At 44.8% G+C, this 15,359-nt stretch overlaps 1 protein-coding gene across 1 annotated transcript in view; it reads left to right on the top strand.

Annotated features, from left to right (window-relative positions):
* Nucleotides 1-3,589: 3,589 nt before the first annotated feature.
* The window catches only part of COQ8A (coenzyme Q8A), a 36,531-nt gene continuing 24,761 nt past the window's right edge, over nucleotides 3,590-15,359 (top strand). The window contains exons 1-2 of the mRNA XM_084514988.1: nucleotides 3,590-3,684; nucleotides 13,771-13,965. Coding sequence (XP_084371114.1) covers nucleotides 13,789-13,965 — 177 coding nt within the window. The 5' untranslated portion in view covers nucleotides 3,590-3,684; nucleotides 13,771-13,788. The remainder of the gene's footprint in view (nucleotides 3,685-13,770; nucleotides 13,966-15,359) is intronic.

The raw sequence follows: 15,359 nt of genomic DNA, 5'->3' as shown, positions 1-15,359 counted from the left end.
AAACAAGTACATAACACAGAAATTACAGAAATGGGATTTAGACACTGAAGTAAAAACTTGTAACATGCAACAGCCTCATTCTGCTGCCACGTCATACTGGAGGCACTAAGGCATCAATGGATGCCAAACTTTAGTTTTTAACAGGAAACTCTTCTAGGTTTCTTCTAGCCACCCTGCTTGAAAGGGCTTAATCTAGCAGGTGTTTGCATTGCATGTTTAGCAGATCAGCTCCTAATGAAACTCTGACAGTTGATTCAAAGTGGGTGTCTCTGCTGTTTTATCTACAACCTTCTGGTGAAGGGCACAAAACCAGAATGCAGTGGCCTGGGCGTCCTTCCCAAACTGATCCTGGGGGTCTGCCCACAGGCAGCAGCTCTTCAAGCACTGCTCCCACACGGCTCCATTCCATGGGGTCCATCCCCCAGGAGCAAACTGCTCCAGCACGGGGCCCCCACGGGTGAGCGGCAGCTCCCCCCAGACCTCCTGCTTCTGTGTGGACTCCTCTCCACGGGCTGCAGGCTTTTATCTGACACAGGGCAGCTTCTGGACTCTTCTCTTAGAGGCCACCCTTGCAGACCCCTGCTACTAAAACTTGCCACATAAACCCAACGCAGATGCAAATTAAACAGCAGCAGGAAGAATGGTTTACCACATGGGAATAAAGTGAACCAGCCAGGCCTGTCTTGGAAAGATTGGGAGAGCTTTATCCCTTGCTTGTTCTGCCTACATCTCAAATTATGACAGCGTGCTCATGCAGAAACGCATGGAATTCTCCATGCTCAGCACAGTGAGTAAGACATTATTTCACAATTAATGCTGACCTGACGCAAGTTAGGTGGCATTACGCACGAACTTGGAACTGGCATCCAAATTCAGTACATCTCTAGATAAAAGAGTGTCCTCAAAGAAAGATGTCTCAAATATCTCTCTTTTCTGAGGAAGGTAAAGATTACCTTTCTTTTAGAGAAAATGGTATGGACTTAAACAAAAATTTAATAATTAATTTGTATACACTCCTGGAAATGTCAGTATTGACTACATATTTTTAGACAAAACTTTTTGAGGTTAGTACATTATTAAAGTCACATTTTTGTATCACCTACCACATCCAGTCTCCATCCAGTTCTCAGACATAAAAGTAACACGTTTTAACAAGATTACTTGCAGCTGTCTGTTGTGGCTGGCAGAGAACATCTCATGGCTCAGCTAGGAAGGTGGCTGGGGCTTTGGTGGGATGCCATTTTTTTATTTAAAATAAGCAAACAAAACACATAAAGGAATTTCTGTAATATTTAAACAAGGTTTTATGTGTTCGTAAATACCAACCAAATCACCTTTGGTGTCAACAGATGAAGGCAAGGGATATAATTGTCCCACTACATAGAGCAGGGAAGTTTGGAACTGGCAGATCAACAGCAATATTCACCAGCTGCAGAGCTGAACCGCTACACGCATTTGTAGCAGACCATTGATCCTCTGTGTCCTTCACAGCTTCACAGAACCTGCACCTCCCACTAGCTTTGAAGTAGGTCCTTCAGTGTGGATTGAGGTCCTCAGTTCAGACTACTAGTTAGCTAAAAAAAGTTGGACAAAACAAGTAATTAACATAGCTGAAATCAAAGCTCAGGGCTGTTTGTTCATTAGTCCTGTAAGTTATGCTATGACTAGAGGGCGTTTATGAGAATAAACAAACTATTATACTGTAAGAATAAATGAACTATTTAATCCGTAAACCTTGTCCAAATATACTTCTGCACTAATGCAGCCTTGCAGCAAATACATCATAAAGAATGTGTTGTATTAGTTTTCAGGCAGGAAAGTTGTTGAGGCACGTGCTTGCCAAAGCAGAAGAAACCCCCCACAGTTAGGTGGAAACAGTTAGAGACCTGCTGCTCCACCTGGACTGTCACAAGTCCATGGGGCCAGATGGGATCCACCCGAGGGTGCTGAAGGAGTTGGTGGATGTGATTGCTGGGCTGCTTTCCATCATCTATCAGCGGTCACGGTCATCCAGAGAGGTCTTGGCTGACTGGAGACTTGCTAATGTGAAGGGTTGTAAGGAGGACCCAGGGAACTACAGGCCTGTCAGCCTGACCTTGGTGCCAGGAAAGGTGATGGAACAGATCATCTTGAGTGCAGTCATACAGCATGTGTGGGACAACCAGGGGATCAGGCCCAGTCAGCACAGGTTCATGAAAGACAAGTCCTGCCTGACCAACCTCATCTCCTTCCATGACTGGGTGACCCGCCTGGTGCATGAGGGAAAGGCTGTTGATGCAGTCTACCCGGACTGCAGCAAGGCCTTTGGCACGGTCTCCCACAGTATTCTCCTGGAGAAGCTGGTAGCCCATGGCTTGGGCAGGTACACTCTGTGCTGGGGTAAAAACTGGCTGGATGGCCGGGCCCAGAGAGTGGTGGTGAACAGAGGGAAATCCAGCTGGTGACTGGTCACCTGTGGTGTTCCCCAGGGGTCTGTGTTGGGGCCCATCCTCTTTCATATATTTATTGATGATTTGGACGAGGGAATTGAGTGCACCCTCAGTAAGTTTGCAGTGACACCAAGCTGGGGGGAAGTGTCAATCTGCTGGAAAGTAGGAAGGCCCTGCAGAGGGACCTGGACAGGTTGGGTCAATGGGCAGAGGTCAATGGGATGAGGTTCAACATGGCCAAGTGCCGGGGCCTGCCCTTTGGCCACAACAACCCCATGCAGAGCTAGAGGCTTGGGGCAGAGTGGCTGGAAAGCTGCGCAGAGGAAAAGGATCTGGGGGTGCTGGTTGATGCTCGCCTGAACATGAGCCAGCAGTGTGCCCAGGTGGCCAAGAAGGCCAACGGCATCCTGGCTGCGTCAGGGATGGTGCAGCCAGCAGGGCCAGGGAGGTGATCATCCCCTGTACTCTGGTTTGGTGGAGCTGCACCTTGAGTGCTGTGTTCAGCTTTGGGCCCCTCACTACAAGAAGGACATCGAGGCCCTGGAGCGTGTCCAGAGAAGGGCTACGAAGCTGGTGAAGGGCCTAGAGCACAAGTCCTGTGAGGAGCGGCTGAGGGAGCTGGGGTTGCACCTAAAGGGACCCTCCAAAGAGCTGGAAAGGGACTCTTTGTCAGGAGAAAATGACAGAACAGCGGATAATGCTTTTTTTTAAAATTTATTTTATTATTTATTGCAAAGCACACAGCTCTCCACACCGCCTCTGGGTACCAACCACCCCCATCACCCCCCGAGCCCCATGAGGCGAGGGGCGATCACCCCGCCCCCCCCAGCCCTGACGGGTTTCTTCCCCTCTCTCTGAGGCAGCTCCCGCCCTGCCCCGCCCCGCCCCCTCCCTCCCGCCCGGGCCGTGCCACACGCGCCTCACGCCCGTCGCGGCCCCGCCGCACGGACCTCACGGGCCTCACGTCCCCCTGCAGCCGCCGCGCGCGCCGCCCTCCCCGCCCCTCATTGGCCCGCGCCCCGCCCGGGCCCTGCTGCCATTGGTGGGAGCGCCCGGCGCACGGGCTCGGCACGCTCCTCGCCGGCCGCGCCGTGCCGGGAGGGGCGTGGACAGCGGGGCGGCCAATGGGAGCGCGGCGGGGGCGGGGCTGGCGGCCGGGCCTGGGCAGGGGGCGGCTCGTGAGGTAAACAGGCGGCGCGGGCCCGGCCGGGCGGGCGCAGGGAGGCGAGCGGCGGGCGGCGGCGGCGGCGGCCGGGTGAGCGCTGAGGGGCGCTGGGGGGCTCTGAGGGGCGCTGGGGGGCTCTGAGGGGCGCTGAGGGGCGCTGAGGGGCGCTGAGGTGCTTTGAGGGGGGCTGAGGGGGGCTGAGGGGCGCTGAGGGGAAGGGACCTGCGTGGTGTTTGCCCCTCAGAGCCCGGCTGCCTCCCCCTGGGCAATCTCAGGGGCAAATCGCCCAGCCATCAGCCGTGCCGCATGTATTTGCTGCCCTCGTCTTTATTTTTCTTCTCCTGCGGGAAGGTTTCTCCCTGGAGGTGGTTGTAAAGGTAAACGTTAGCTTTGCCGAGCTTGCTTGTGGCTGAAATGGAAGAGAAAAAAAAAAAAAACAACAAAAAACATAAAACAAACAAAAAAAGTGAGACCTGAAGGCTCGGTAAGGTATCCAAGGGAATAATCATACTTCTCGCAGGCTTGTGGGGCCGCTGTAACGAAGTCATCGGGGATTAATGGGCCGGTGCATAGCTCTGCACAGGCACTGAGCAAGCAGGCTATAAATATCCGCAGATATAAAAGTTTGGCTGGTGTTCGCGGTTCCCGACTGTCCGAACTTCTGCAGAACTGTTACATAATGGCACGGCTTCTGATATCCCACCCTGGTCGTGTTGCACCCAGCAAGAATGTAGGTGGGGAGCCGCTTTTTACTGCAGCCCTTCTGGGTAATGGAAAACCAAGCTTCTCAGGAAGCTGCATGGAAAAATAAAGAAGTTAGAAATCCACTTTTTATAAAAATGAAGCGGACTTTTACTTAGCGTTTAAGAAAAAAGGAACGTAAAAGGACACGAAAGATTTTTCTTCTTTTTTTAATAACCTATGGTATACTTCTTCTGTAAATAATTAAGTTAATAACTTCTGGCCTTTATTTCCTCGGTTGCTTGTCTTTAGATTGCTTCGCTAAGCTGGGCATATTCCTTGAGCACGTGCAAAATGATTCTTAGCATGAGGTGCAGAAAGATGATGGTCAAAATCACCAGCAGATTGATCAGAGACTTCTGAAGGGGTTCAGAAATTGCTCTGAGTCAAAGGCTAAAGCAGATAGGTATCTGTCATTTAAAGAGAGTGTGGGGGTCTTGCATTTTTGTGCCATGTCATACGTACTTTATCTTGCACGTTTGTGCCATGTCCTAAGTACTTCATCTCTCATTTTTACCTAGATAGAATAGAGTTGAGCTGTGGCTCACGTGCTTACCCATCTGCTTGCTGTTTGATCTGCAGACTAAAAGCATTCACAAAATGCAGAAATGTCTTTATTGTTAGCGATGACCTTAGTAGCCTTAAATAAGGTATGCTTAAAATAAGCATTTGTATATTGGACAGTCTTAATCAGTGGGGGAGGGGGGAAATAAGTGACCTCCTGAGTGTCTCCTTTTTAAAAATAAAGTGGTGTGATAAGTAGAAGAAAAGGTCAGAAGATGTGGAGAATTCCCTTACGTGTTTACCATCTGAGTGTTGATCGCCTTGTTTCATTGCTGTCAAGGACAATTCAGTGCTGGGCGATGCAGCCCTGGTTGTTTCATTTGTGATATTTAGAGCAGGTTAATAATAGCTCGTATGGAATCTTTGCAGCAGGAACAGAGCTTGTTTTGGCTTCTAGTCCTCCAACAGTCCTTGTACAGGCAAGTGCTGGACTGTTGTTTCACACCTTGTTTGTCAAGTTACATTATTTTTCTAGCAAGTGAAAGGGAAGGGGGGTAGCAGCTCAAGTCTTGGTTTCTGACTTCGCTAATGTTTAACTGCTTGGCTGGTGACTGAACTTATTTGTACGTAACAATTTTAAAACTGTGCTTTTAAAAATGTTTTAATACGGAAACTAGGGGTGGTGTGTTCATCATGTTCTTTTATCTTGTGTATCAAGTTATATTCTTGATTGGTTTCGCAGACTTAGTAAATGCATCTGAGTGTTGTACAGACGGTAGCTTATACTTACAAAGTTCTATTACTATGTTTGTTGTGCCCTTGCAATTTCTTTTTTTTGGTGTGTGTAGATCTCCATGTAGCCTCTTTATTGCCATTTAGATCTCCTTTTTCACCAATTACACACTGGATTTTTGGGTATGCTGAGCAAATGTACTGTAAAAGCACTCAGTATTCTGAAATGTCACAGTGCTCGGCAAGAGAGTAATCGGGACTGGGAAAGAGGTAATTGGGTAGTAAGTAAAATGAGTGTTTCTTTCACAGAACTCTTCTAAAATTAGGAATCATAAATTTTGTTACATATCAGTGTTGTACATGGTCATTCACGTATCACTATGGGAAGTATGGAGTCTTCAGAGGCTTTCAGTATAAATTGTGTAAAGCTTTGGCTTTTCTAGTCAGGACAAACGGTATGTTGATCCCCTATTGTATGGAATACGATCTCACAAAATTTGTGCAGTGAGAGCACAAATAATCCGAGATAGTAGATTATGTGTTATCTTTGAGAGCTTGCAGGTTAGGCCTAGTGGTGAGTTACAAGCTGTATAGAGCTCACTGCTCTGATGTACTGTAGTGTCAGAGGGAGCCCTCTGTATGATCACCAGTAGCTTAACTAAACAACTTGTCTGAGGACTGTGGCAGAGCTGTTATGTAGGTGCTGGTAGGCTGTGCTCCCTTTCAGCACTGAGGTCGCTGAATGGTTGAGGCTGGAAGGGACTTCTGGAGTTCATCGGGTCCTGCTGCACTGCTCAAGCAGGGGCGCCTCAAGCACAGTACACAGCACATTACACAATGCCACTGAAAAGAGCTTGTCTCTGCCTTCTTTGCACCCATATATCAGGCGTTTATACACGTTGATAAAATCCCTCCTAAGCCTGCTTTTCCCTAGGCTGAACAGGCCCAGCTCTCACAGCCTCTCCCCACAGGACAGGCTGTTGCTCCCCAGGTGCAGGACTTTGTAGTTCTCCTCCTTGAACTTTGTGAGATCCTTGTGAGCGTACCTTTTCAGCCTGTCAGGGTCCCTCTGGATGGCAGCACGGCCTTCTGGTAAGTCAGTCATTCCCCAGAGTTTTGTGTCCTCTGCATACATTAGCGGCTTCTCTGTGTCTGTCCTATGGGAACGGTGTCAAAAGCCTTACAGATGTCTAGGAAGGCATTATCCACCGCTCTCTGGGCGTCCAGCAGGCTGCTCATTTCAGTGCAGAACCTTATCGGGTTGGTCAAGCATAACTTCCCCCTGGTGAATGCATGCTGACTACACATGCTGATTTTCTTCGTTTGTCTGGAAATGGTTTCATCGCCTCTTTGCTTCCCTAAGGAGTTTGAACTCCACCATTTCATGGTCACTGCAGCTGTGGCTGCCTTGGACCTTCACATTCCCAACAAACTCCTCCTCTTTAGTGAGAATTAGATCAATTCGTGTCTTCTTGCAGCAGTCTCTTTTGCCTCTTCTTGCATTCTATAATTTTCTTCTTCTTACAGAAAAAGGTTCTGACACAGCCAGAACAAGAAACATTACCAGCTCCTTAGCTATGTGAGCTAAGGGGGCTATGAATAGACCTGAATGTGTTGTAAGTTACTAAATTTGAACATAACCCCGGTCTCCTGGGCAACGTTGAAAGGCACGGGGTCTGCACGGACATGTACACCTCCAGGATCAATAGTGGGAGGCCGAGGTGTTTGACCTGCTGTTCACAGCGATAACAGGGGTTATGTGCAGTGTGCAAGTCTGTGCCAGCCATGGAGGAAAACGCATAGTACCTCTTGCTGACTTTTTAAGTAGTGACTTGAGGCATAGCGTGCGTGGTTCTGTCTCCAGCTACAAAAAGGATTATAAGAAAAAGGTCATCTTATACCTGAGGAAGATAGATTTACAGTAAAGTTACAGGGTGTGCCTAGTTTTCCAAGGTTATGATTCTAGTCAGAGTTTTTCTAAACCTTTGCTTGTTCATCATTTAATCCTTCAGATGTGTCTGTTAACAATATGCTGGTAAGATGAATCTTAGTTTCATTTTGCTCTATAGTTCTTTGTCGTTTTAAGTACACTTGAATTATAGCCTGTAAGGGTCCATTTGCTTAGAGTGCGCCGATTCTGTTCCCAGCTCTGGCACCGACACGTTATGTAACTTTGGGTAAATTATTTGCTACCTTCCCTCTGTAATTGAGAACTTAGAGATCAGTCCAATTTCTGTAGCTCTTTGCTACGTACTAGTGAAGACTTGATACCTCTTTAAATGCAAGAAGAAAAGCTTCTATTTTCTCAAGAATGTGGTCTTAAGTAATGGTGTGTTTTATTCGAAAGGAATCTCATTTGTTTGTGAGACGGAGCTTTTATTACTGTCTGGTTTCCAAATTGGACTCTGAGTGCTTTAAGAAAATAAAACTTGAAATAAAAACAATTACAAAATGATGGTGTATGTAGAAAAACAAAACAAACAAAAAAAACCAACCCACAGCTGCCAGCTGATAGCCTCCCTCCTTCCTACTTGGCATTCAGGTTCAGAGCAGGAGCCCAGCAGGGAGCCCTGTGGGTTGCCTGGAGCTGCGCAGCTCCGTGTGCATCAGGCAGGGCTCCGAATGCAGTGGGCTCTGCATCACTTCACCAGTTAGGAGAGAAGAGAGCATAAAGCTATATGCAAACATGGACTGAGAGGTTTGTCATGTTTGTTTTCTGTCTGAAGTGCAAATGTTTGGACTTGATCTGCAGAGCTTTGGTGTAATCTTGTAAATGCTCCAGGTCAGAGCTCTTGTGCTGTGGAAAACTTGGGTTTTGAAGGGCTGCTGTACACCAACACTGACAGAGGGACGCCTTGGAACTCATTAACACTGTCAATTGTGGTTTTGTACAAGTTTGCCATAAAAACAAAAGTGTAAATTCAGCTTGTAGTAGTTAAGTGTGTTAAATACATGCTTCAAAGATGACATCTACCCAAAACTAATGTTAACTTGTGTGTTTCAGTCATGCTCCCTTTTTGTTTTAATGAACAGTTGTCTGTGCTGCTGGATAAAGGACCCACATGCATGAAAACCAACTTTATCCACAGTATTTTTGAGAATTATTCATGTGATTAAAGCTATGCTTGTACTTACAGCTTTTGAGCTATATAGAAGATTATTATAAGTAGTGTCCAGTGCATAAAAACGAGAGAAAAACAACAACAAAACCCAAAAGCTTTGTGTGGCTGGAACTGAGTCAACTGTGGATGAAGATGACAGGCTCACAGTAACCCTCCACTAGGATTAACGGTCAGGATTAATGTGATCATTTGTGAAATTAAATTACTGCTAGGTGGTAGCACAACAGAGCTTTTGATCTGTCCATGAGGAATAGATTGTGCAAGGACTGCTGCTTTTGTTTGTATCGCCTCAGTTGGTGGAGGAAGAGGGGACTGTAAATGCTGCTTTGCACTCGGTGCTGGTTGAAATGGGGATTGGAAGAAACAGCCTCGTAATTCCAGGATCAAAGGCTAGTGGAGTAAAGTGTGTCACTTCTTACATCCAGAAACCTGCCTTTCTGAAAGGAAAAATGGTGAATGAAGGGTAGTGCCCTGATAGCCCCTGCTTTGGACAGTTTATACTCCAGTTAGAAAACCAAACCCGTGTCACCACAGCCTCAATGCAACAGAGCAAGAAAAAGTGCAAGAATGGCACAAATCTTTCCTTGCCTGGTTAGTGAGTTTTAAAGACCTTAGAATGAGGTAAATGAAGCTTTTTTATTCTTTTGGTCCCCCAATTGCAAATACTTATTTTATTGGAGCAGGAGCAGAACCCAGTCTTGGGGGAAAATGAGTGAGTTTTAGCCTTAAAATCAAACCAAATCAGATCTACATCAGTGTGGTGGGAAACATGTGCCTGGGCCAGAATTTATTAGTGTGTTGTATCGACACTATTATAGAGGAAGCGAACCGTACTGAGGGAATGCACTCTCTTGCTAGGATCTTAATTGTGAATGCATTATTTCTACATTTCTGTCCCTTGCCAGAATGAAGCCTTGTGAATTCTGGTGGGAAGATGCATTTGTCTGCCAGGCAGCCCACTTCTCTCAGTGCACGTACTGCTGTTACAGTGATTAGAGAGTAAACAAGTTCTGCCTGCCTTTCAAAGGTGTTTGTCTTGAATTGCATTGGCAAACTTTTTGTGCAAGGGTAGTTTTAAAGTTGCTTTCAGAGACTTGAATTTAGTTTAAGGAGGCTTGAATCAAAGCCACGGGGCAGAAGGCTAATAATTGAGCTCTTAGTCCTGCTGCAGGTCAGATCTTTTAAACAAATTTCCTCTGAAGTGGAAACGTACATGAGATGCAAGGAGAGGGAAGAGCGAGGGGATAAGCAAGGAACATCTTCAGTTTAGCTTAAAGGAAAAAGATAAGTTAGGGAACATCTTAATGAATAACTCTTGTTTTGAAGTTACTGTGGTCTGCTGCTGGGCTTAGGGCCATGGAAAAAATGTGCTGAGTACCTGGTCACTTGTATCTTGTTTGTGGTTGTGGGTTTTTAAAATGTTTTATTACATCTATTTTTTAATTTCATATTGTTGCCACAACTACTTTAGCGTTCATGCTGTGGGTGGTTTTAACACTGATTCCAAGATTATAGTCCTTGTTTAGATAGGGTGAAGATAACAGTGATTGTGATGATAGAAAGTAGGAAGGGGGGGAGGCATAGGGATTGAATTACATGCTTATGAAGGAAACGCTGTAAACAATTATCTGCCCTACTATTTGTACTAATGGTTTTCATTTTTAACTCATTTAAAAGAGAAGTTGGAGATGATGTTGGCACTTAAAATTACCTAGAGGGGAATGTGGGCTAGTGCAAAACTGCTCTGTGGTGGTGTGCCTGTATGGGGCTTGTTTGTTTAGTTTAACTGACAGCAGATGAGCGTCTTTCTTGTGGGGATAGTAAACTGTTGGTGATACAGAAGTAATTCCTCTGTGCTGAGAGAGCTGTATTTTTGGAAGAAAGTTTTCAAAAATATTTCTGTTGTATTTTTGTAGGATTAGAAGTCTCCCTACGCTTAATCTCTGTCCTGTGTATGTGTTTGTGTATACATGCACATGTAATGTGCACGTGTGAATAGGATTTTGGACTGTACAAGCACCTAGAAGAAAAAAACATGGAGTAAGAGAATGGTCTGCATAAGCACATGCTAACATGTGGAAAAGAAGAGGAACAAATGAAGACATGTTTTGAAAACAGTACAAATATAACAATTTATTTGTTGCCTGTTGTGAGGCTTTTTGTTCGTGTGATTGGGTTACTTGTACTTGTTTAATCCTGCGGTCCAGTAGCCTGGTGTGCTGAAGAAGGAAGGCAATGTGGAAATTCACTGCAGGACAGTGGCTTTTTGGCAGGTGGTCATTGCACACAGGAGTCTCCCAGGCAGCTTTCATTATTACCTGATTTGGTTTTGTGGAATTGCAGCAGGGCTCAAAGCTTTGTGCGATGTCAAGAGGCTGTCTACCTACGAGTGTCGCATCCAACCCATATCAGGCCCCCACCTGCCATGTGAATTTTGCCCAGTGTCCAAGGGTGACTTGGTTCTGGCCTCCTCAGTGATGTGCTGCCCTTTTATGTGTAAATTGTGGGTGCTTTCCATAGGTTAATTCAAAGGTGATCACACCTATTCTTGGAAAGTAGCTGGTAATTGACGTTTGTCAGCTTTCTGATCCAGGTTTGCAGGCACCCTGATAGCTTGTGCAGATGTGACCGACTCGTCCCTGTCCGTACAGAAAGGCCTCGTCTTTGCCAGAGCTAGGTAACGAGTCCTCAGGAGACGAGTCAAGTGTAACATAAACTTCCTGTACTAGGACCAATTGTTTGAAACAACCTGATTTAAAATCAGTTTGATAGAGCTTGCTTATGCTTTTTTTTTTATGCTTTTTTTTTTTTTTTCTTGATTTAGTAGTAGCATGAATAGAGCTTAGTGGAAAAAAATATATATATATCTTATATATCTTGCCTCCTGTCTGTACTGGGTATTCATGTGTGTGTATTGCTGGGGTTACATACCAGGCTTCTGCTGCTCTCTTTGTTTTTCAGTTTTCATGTTTCCTGTCCATCCTTGTGCTCACTTTTTCATTGAAGAATTAGTAGAATTATCTTCTTTCTTAGTTGTTTGTTGTGTATAGTGTTTTTCCCTTTGTGATTGTCTAGCAGGTGTTTTCTGTCATGCTCTTCCCGTCTGGCTGCAATAACCTCATTAGCGTCTTCATTCTCTGCCATTTTCAGGATAACTAACCCATGTGTCCTGCTAAGTGTGGGATCTACAAAACTAGATTTTTTCCAGTTGAGGAAAATGCCTCCAGTATCAATCAGTTCAGTTCTTGTTGCACTTAGCTCCCACCCTCATAGCTCTTGATAAGGGATGTAGACATTACCTGAATGTTCTTCTTTCTTGATGTCTGTTGCCAAAGGAGTAATAATTTCAGTGTGTCTGTGTGTATTTTCCCGTCCTTGCTTTGTCAGGTAAAGGTGAGGATTCGGTGTACAAAAGATGAGGAACTGGGAATAGATGGCTTACAGACACAATTCTGTTTAAAAAGCAGGAATGGCCTTGCTTTTCCATGTATGCTTCTCAGCCTTCTGTGTTAGTAACCCTCCTTGGGGTATTCTGAATTCTTTACTGAGCCATGCCTTGTCTTTGTGGTTTCCATTCGCAGTTTGTTAGCTACCTGCAGGGAATCTGTGAAAGGTGGTTGAAGACAGCAAGTCAGTTGCCTGCAGGCTTCTGTTTGCTACACAGAAGCTGCTGTTTCAGCAAGCAAAGAGGCGTGGGGCTGAATGGTGCATTGTAGTAGCCCAACCTTTCCTGTGCAGCATAGGAACCTGTTGCTGATGCTTCTGGGCTAAGAAACCACTTGCATGATACCTAGATGGCTGTAACCACTGTGTGCAGGAAAGCGAGGATGGTAGCGTGGATGTCAGAAGATCATCAGGAGCAGTGATCTAAGTGCCATCTCTTATAGCCAAAGACTATAAAGGAGGATTGTTTGTCTCTTGCTTCATAATATTTCACAATGGGGATTGCACACAGTACGATATAAAAGTGCATTTTGTAGCATTAAACTAGTGATTAAATGCTACAGAGATTCAGAAATAACAGTTGTTACAAAACCTGTCCCTAAACTCCAGATCTGTAAGGTTAAGCACAGAATAATGACTGGGGTCAACTTAATTTTTATTTTACAGATAACACACTAAACCTAGATGTGCTGCTAACACTTGACCATCCTTCTAACAATCATGCCTTAAAGTGTGTAATATGTAATACTCACTTCATGGCTACAACAATTATTCCTGATCTTGATCACTGTTTAAACATTTGTCAGTATACCTACCTAGGACATAACTTAAATCTGTGGTCTTGGTAGTGCTTGGTACCTGTTGAAGCCAGATTTTTACAAAACCCATCAGAGAGAATATTCTACAGATAAGGATGAAGCTTAGACAGCATCTTGTCCTGATAGCGTGCCTCCATATTCTTTGTTAGAAACCATGGATGTAGATGCAAGTCTTGGACTCTCCAAGCTGCTTAAAGCCCTACAGTCAATAATCCTTGCTGTGCTTGAAAGATGTGGGAGATAAATGAAATAATAATAATAATCAGGTGTAACTCTTCCTTGCAAAATGGTTTTGGGATCCCAGCCAGCCCTGATTTTCTTTTACATGAATGACAGTGGCGCCAGGGCAGTAATGGGATGTGGCAGCTGTCAGTATGCTTCATCTGTGTTATCAGGCACTGAGAATATGTTCCCTGATAATCAGGAGTTGATTCTAATGCTTTAATCCTTTTTAAACATTTGTGAAGAATTAAGGCAGTCTTTGCAGTGTTGCTGAAATGTATCTGTCTGTGATTCCTCCAGTCAAAGATAACTTGAATATTTGTGTGAAGTCCTGGAACGCTGTCCTAGCTCATGAGCAGTCACAGTCAGAGGAGTGACACCTTGCCTTTGCCTGGCAAGGTGACAGCCGACTGTTGTTCCAGCTGGCTGAAGTGTTACCTGAGCTGCAAACAAATTCCTATGGTGGCTGGTTGTCAAAGTGAAACAAAATTGTCTGGTACATACCGCTCTGGCTCTTCAGTGACTTGAACCTAGTTGCAAACTTGTTCCTTGACCTCTTGCCTTTTTTTTTTTTTTTCTTTTTCATCTTTCAGCAGAGAAAGAAATAAGCCATGGCGGGGGATGCCATCATGGTCATGAGAGGTTTGACAAAGCTCAGTAAGGCCGTCCTGGAAACCCAAGCAGGACAGCTACGGCAGGTGATCCTCGGTGGTGATGCGGTTACTGTTGCAAGGAGTCTGCAGGTGGCTGCTGAACAGCAGTTTAGTTCTGCCTGGGGGAAAGTGCAGGTAAGAAAAGCTCTTGTGTGCATAGACTAGCGTGATGTTCTGGCTTCTCCTGCAGGTACTCTGCGTTGTGAGAGGGCCTAGGAAATCCTGTGGCGAAGCAGAACCTAGCTCTGTGAAGCACTAATGCAGATGTCAGAACGTGCTGGGAATTCTCCAAGACTTCTGTAGAGTGTTGTAGGTGCTTGGGCAGGAATGCAAGGGGATGGTTACTGTTACGGTGGAGTGTGCTGGTTTCCATTACTCGTTGTTTAAGGCATGCTTCGCTCACTTCATCTTGCCAAAGATTAAGTACTTGGAAAGACTGGTCAGCAGTCTCCTTGAGATGTCATTCATCGACTACCTTGAGTTTGAATAAGTGAATGAGCTCTCTTAGAGTGAATTGCAATTATTTCACTGTTGCTTCTCCCCCCCCCCCCTTTTTTTTTTTTTTTTTTTTTAACAGAACTGGTACATGTGATATATTTCAGAATGGCTCAGGGTCAGGTGTTTGTCCCTTGCAGCTGAGGCTGGATTTTCAGGAAAAAAAAGGCTTTCCAATAAGGAACATAAGGAAAGCCAGACTTTTTTTTTTTTTTTAGAAGCCACTGCTTTACTTACCAGACATGAAGATGGATATATAAGAGCTTCACATTTGCTGTGTTGCCATCTCTTGGAAAACGTGGGACTTGTCTGTGGAAAAGAACTTCTCTAAATCAAGAGCAATCATCATTTAGAATGACATTGTAGTTCAGATCATGATTTTGAAGCAAAAACTAATGGGTGAAGTTTTGGTGATATTTTGTGCAATGTTTGGACTGTCATGACAGTTGCCTATAGCTTCAATCCTAGAATCTGTGCATGTGTTACCTTTGTCATATTTAAGTCTGCAGTAGCTTTCTCTTGAGAAATACCCCAAGTTTATTTGTTTATGGGGATAGAGCTCTGTTTTGCCTCTGTCTTCCTTTTGTGTTAAAGAAAAGAGAATGTTCTCTTGTTTCCGTGTCTGTTTCTCTGCACAATGTTCTGTGCATGAGTTGCTTGAGAAGCTGCTGCTAAAACAGCTTTTTTTAAAGAAATTGCAATTGTTCAAATATTGCAAATGTTCAAGCTATAACTTCTTTCAGTTTTGAAGAGTAAAGCTTTTATATTAAGTGAATATATTTCATTTGTCTCGATCTGTGGCAAGGTTTTGGCTGTCTGATATTCTTTTAACATTTCTGTATGGAAGTAGAGAGACCTTCGTGCATGAAGTCATCAGTCAGTGCTTGGCCACAGTCCCCATTTTAAACAGATTTCTCCTCTGCCCTCACTGATGTTGAGGCTCAAAATACCATGAGACCTCCTGAATAACAGGAAAGACTATGTTCTGTTTTTTTTCTGTAAAGAGGGGAAGTGTATTTTAGACCCTTTCCTAA

Source organism: Aythya ferina (genome assembly GCF_964211825.1).
Source record: "Aythya ferina genome assembly, chromosome: 3".
NCBI lineage: Eukaryota > Metazoa > Chordata > Aves > Anseriformes > Anatidae > Aythya > Aythya ferina.
This window is presented reverse-complemented; position numbering and strand designations above follow the sequence as displayed.